Source organism: Lates calcarifer, unplaced genomic scaffold, assembly GCF_001640805.2.
Source record: "Lates calcarifer isolate ASB-BC8 unplaced genomic scaffold, TLL_Latcal_v3 _unitig_2654_quiver_1170, whole genome shotgun sequence".
In the NCBI taxonomy this organism is placed as follows: Eukaryota; Metazoa; Chordata; class Actinopteri; family Centropomidae; genus Lates; species Lates calcarifer.
Genome location: NW_026116357.1, coordinates 1 through 5000, shown reverse-complemented (window position 1 = coordinate 5000; position 5000 = coordinate 1). Strand labels below are relative to the sequence as shown.

The 5000-nt window shown below is 46.8% G+C and overlaps 1 protein-coding gene across 1 annotated transcript in view; it reads left to right on the top strand.

Annotated features, from left to right (window-relative positions):
• The window catches only part of trappc1 (trafficking protein particle complex subunit 1), a 1506-nt gene extending 802 nt beyond the window's left edge, over positions 1-704 (top strand). The window contains exons 4-5 of the mRNA XM_018690781.2: positions 73-211; positions 412-704. Of these exons, the coding sequence (XP_018546297.1) occupies positions 73-211; positions 412-540 (268 nt within the window). The 3' untranslated portion in view covers positions 541-704. The remainder of the gene's footprint in view (positions 1-72; positions 212-411) is intronic.
• Positions 705-5000: the final 4296 nt, after the last annotated feature.

Genomic DNA, 5000 nt, shown 5'->3' with positions numbered 1-5000 from the left:
ACAGCACCTGTCTGTCTGTCTGTCTGTCTCCACCTGTCTGTCTGTGGTCCTTAGCAGCCTGTCTGTCCTCAGGAAGGAGGGCTTCCTGTCCTTTCAGACCAGCAAGTATCGTCTTCATTACTACGAGACTCCCAGTGGACTCAAGTTCGTCATGAACACCGACCTGTCAGTGACCAACGCCAGAGACACACTGCAGCACATTTACAGCAACGTAAGACGCACACACACACACACACACACACACACACACACTCTCTGTCCCATGATTAAACTCTGAACAGCTCTCCTCACCTTCTGTTCAGGGGCTTTTATTGTGAAGGATCTAAAGGTTTAAATGAACAAAAGTTTGATTATTGTTCTCACATCATCTCTGTGTGTGTGTGTGTGTGTGTGTGTGTGTGTGTGTGTCAGTTGTATGTGGAGTACATCGTGAAGAACCCGGTGTGTGTGCTGGGCCACAGTTTGGACAGTGAACTGTTCAGCAGCCGACTGGACGCCTTCATCAGAGCTCTGCCGTACTACAGCCCACGAGCCGCCTAACACACACACACACACACACTCACACTAACACACACACACTCACTCACACTAACACACACTCTAACACACTCACTCACTCGAACACAGCTTCTTGTATTTATTGTGAACAGTCTGGTTTTGTATTTTGCTCCTGACTCTGTTGAATTAAACTGATGTAGAAACTCTCTGGTGTTTGACTCTTTAATCAGCAGCTGATGGACCAGAACAGCTGAGTCCACATCACCACTTAAACCAGTTAAACCAGTTAAACCAGTCTGAGTCACATGAATCTTTCCAGACTCTGTTCTGTGAAGCGGCTTCAGCAGATCCAGGATCTGTTCATCAGGCTTCAGTAAACTTCAGATCCCCTCCTTCAGTCAAACCCAGGGTTTCAGACCCAGCAGAGACTCGTCCTGGTCCAGGTTCAGACCCTCGGGGCCACGTGTTGGACCACGTAACGAACATCTGTGAACTGCTGAACTCTGATTAACACTCAGTACCATCTGGATCTGCTCTAATCAACGCTGAGCCGTCGACCGTCACAGCGTCCTTCACCGCCACGTAAACACCAGACGGACGGGTCAACAGCTGATCTGAGGACGGTCGGCGGCGCCAGCGTCCGTCCTCGTGAACACACTGAACTACACTGATGGTTTATAAATGAGGGCAGATGTTTGAGAGGTTCAGGTTCAGGTTCAGAGCGAAGACGTTTTTATTCACGTCTTATATTTAAGTTCAGGTTCAGATGATGCATCACACACACACACACACACACACACTCCTCACAGGAAAAAGAACAAACTCAGTTCATCTGTTCAGATCCAAACATCTGTCACATGATCAGATTGTGTGTGTGACCTCTGACCTCTGACCTGTGTGTGGACCAGATGTTTGTCTCTGTGTTTGTCATATTAAAGAAAACGCTGTGAGTCAGAGACAGGAAGTGTTGGATTAGAGTGACGGACAGACGAGCGGACGGATTAGAGACGGAGGGAAAAAGCACAACAGATTAGAGCAGAGTCTGTTTCTACCTGTTTCTACTGTGATGCAGTGGCTCTGAGCTCAGAGCGCTGCCTGTCTCACAGACAGGTTAGCTGTCTCACTGTCTCCGTCAGCTCCGTCTCGTACGTGTTTGTAGAAATGACCACAGATCAGTTTGGTTCCTTTGCAGCCTCCATCAGCTGCTGCACTTTCTGTTATCGTTCAGTAAAAATGAAAATGACTCTGTTTGGAGAAGTGAGGTCAGTGTGTTACTGTTTACCTGTGTCAGCTGATCTGAAACCAGACGACTGTCAGTGACAACAACAACAACAACAACACTGAACCTCCTGGTCGTCGGGTCACAGCTGGAACACGACAGAGAGTGACCTGTGATGTGTTCAGGGTCCATACAGAGTTAAGAGTTTCATTCTCTCTCTGACCCTGAACCCTCTGGCTCCTGGACCAGGTCCAGTGATCCAGAGGCCTCTCCGCCCTGATGCTGCTGCAGTGTGTGTGTGTGTGTGTCAGATTAGAGCTGGATCAGGTTCAGACTCCGGGCTCTCGTCCATCTCTCTGACATCTGTACTCAGGGTTTTGGTATTTTGGAGCTGCGGGTTTTTAATCCCGGTCGTGGGTCGTTAGCGAGACGGGACAGCGACATGATATCTGAGCTCTGATTGGTGGGATTATACCAACAGGATTAATATGAGAGCAGCAGCAGCAGCAGAGAGACAGACAGAGAGTGGACGACAGGAAGGAGACATCAGACTCACCTTCAACAGGTACGACTCTGCCACATGACCAGTCCTGTGATAGACACAGGGTCTGTTTCTGACAGGTTCATTCTGCTGTTAGCGATGAGGCTACAGTTCCATATTACTCATCAGTATTCAGATAGATAGATAGATATTTGTACTCAGTTAAAGCAGAAGAGCTGCTTTAAACTGTACTTTTCATTTAACCACATTCTGATCTGATTCATCTGTAACAGCATGTCTCAGATTTGATCGTTATAATTGAAATTTTAATCTGCAGGTCAGTTTATCTTCACCTGACATCTATTACCAGAGTAACTGCAGGAGTCCTCCCTGATAAAACATCAACATGGCTGAATCTCACTGTCAGGTTGTTTGTGTCCTGAGAGACAAAGCTGAGGGCAACAACACCTCACCCTGATGTTCTCCTGTTTCTGCTGTGTCTGGTCAGTTACAGTAAAAACTCCAGCACGTGGATCAAACTTATGTTCCTGCGTCGCTCTGCGGTTACAGGATGGAGCTAATGAGTGTTAAACTACTGTTACTGTTACTGAGATAGAGCTCTACAGGAGGTCAGCTAGCATGTTAGCATGTTAGCTCTTCCTGTTGTCAGTGTGTTTCTGGTTAAATGTCTGAAATAAGGTCTGAGACATTTCCAGGTTTTATTCTCTGACATAAAATGGGTCAGTAAATCCCCCACTCCTGATGTTTGAAGCTTTTACGTGTCTTAAAAAAAGACGGTTGCTAACGAGTGTCGCTCTCTGTGACTTTTATTCCCGTCCCATCACATGTTGTTCATTGTTTCAGCGGCAGCCATTTTGCTAACGCTAACGCTAACAGATGGTTTATTAAACAAATAACACATTTAAAGATGAAGTGATGAACACATGACAACTTCGTCAGTACTTTAACTTCAGGTACTTGTGTACTTTAACTGTAGATGTAACAGAGTATTTCTACTCTGTATCTACTGTGACTCGACTGAAACAAACTGATTCTCTTACCTGCGTCTTTACCTGCAGCCATGTTTGCGGGCCGGGCGTCAGCGGCGGGAGCTGCTGTCGGGCCGTCGGCGGCGGGAGGAAAAGGCGGGAAATTCTCAGTGGAGGAACTGTACGGCTTCAACAAGAAGCCGAAGGTGAACAGAGGGAATTCTGGGAAACCGGACAAAGGCGAGGGGAGGAGAGAGACGAAGGAGAAGGAGGAGTCGGCGCTGGCCTCGCAGATCCTGGAGGCCGCCAGGAGACTGATGGAGAGACGACGGCTCGAGATCTACCTGAAGGAGTGTGATGTCACCATGGAGCAGAGCCTCATGCCCTACAGGTGAGACACAGAGACAGGTGAGACGCAGGGAGACAGGTGAGACACAGGGGAGACAGGTGAGACACAGAGACAGGTGAGACGCAGGGAGACAGGTGAGACACAGGGAGACAGGTGAGACACAGAGACAGGTGAGACACAGAGACAGGTGAGACAGGTGTCAGTCAGGTGTTGTAGTTCTGTGAGCAGGTTAGTTCCTGTTTTTCACTTCCTGTGTGATGAACCTTGCCTGTGATCAGAGTCAGCTGACCTGAGCTCTGGCTGTGGATTGGTTGGTTTGAATCACTGGTTGATGTGTCAGCAGGTTGTAATGACACTGGCCGACCAGCAGAGGGCGCTGACACACTGTCACTACAACAGACACACAGACGCTCTCAGGACTTTTATTTTGTAATTAACGTGCTTTTATTTTCATTTTCATTTTAGATTTTGAAACTGATGTTAGAAACGTTTTTACGTTTTCACCTGGAAACACCAGATGAAGCTGCTGAGTCACAGCTCGACGTTAGAGTCTCTGCTCCAGGCGCTCATCAGCTGACAGTGTGTGTGTGTAGTGTGTGTAGAGTGTGTAGTGTGTGTAGAGTGTGTGTAGTGTGTGTAGTGTGTGTAGAGTGTGTGTAGTGTGTGTGTAGTGTGTGTGTAGTGTGTGTGTAGTGTGTGTAGTGTGTGTAGAGTGTGTGTAGTGTGTGTGTAGTGTGTGTGTAGTGTGTGTAGTGTGTGTGTATTTTTCTCCAGAGAGTGAAGCTGAATCAGCATCATCGTCTCTGCAGCAGCACAATGTAACTGTACAGTACTAATACACAGTCACAGTATTAATACACAGTCACAGTACTGATACACAGTCACAGTATTAATACACAGTCACAGTACTGATACACAGTCACAGTATTAATACACAGTCACAGTACTGATACCTGTAAACACTAAAGTAAAACACAGTATAAATATGTAGATATATACTCATACGTCTAAAGGCAGTACACTAACAGTTACAGTAGTGATACCTGATCAATACGTCGATCGCTGTCACCAACCAGACTCCATGTTCAGATCTCCCTCTTTATTCCACACAGAGAAACACACTGAACAAACCACACACACACACACACACACACACACACACACACACACACACACACCGCTCTTCCACCGCTCATTAGAAAACAATAGAAACAGTAGAATATGACGAGATCATGACAGCAACTGTTTTACTTCCGTCAACCTGAAGACACATTACACAGCTTTAAATCAGCAGATTTCCAATGGAACTTCTGCACTGTGTTTCCTGTAAAGTCAGAGACGAGAGAGTTACTGTTGAAACTGATCTGAGAACAGAGAACTGATCTGTGTGCAGCCACTGCTCTAATCCACATTACTGACACTGTACCTTCAGCCTGAGGCAACTCCCAGTTCACATCTATGGTC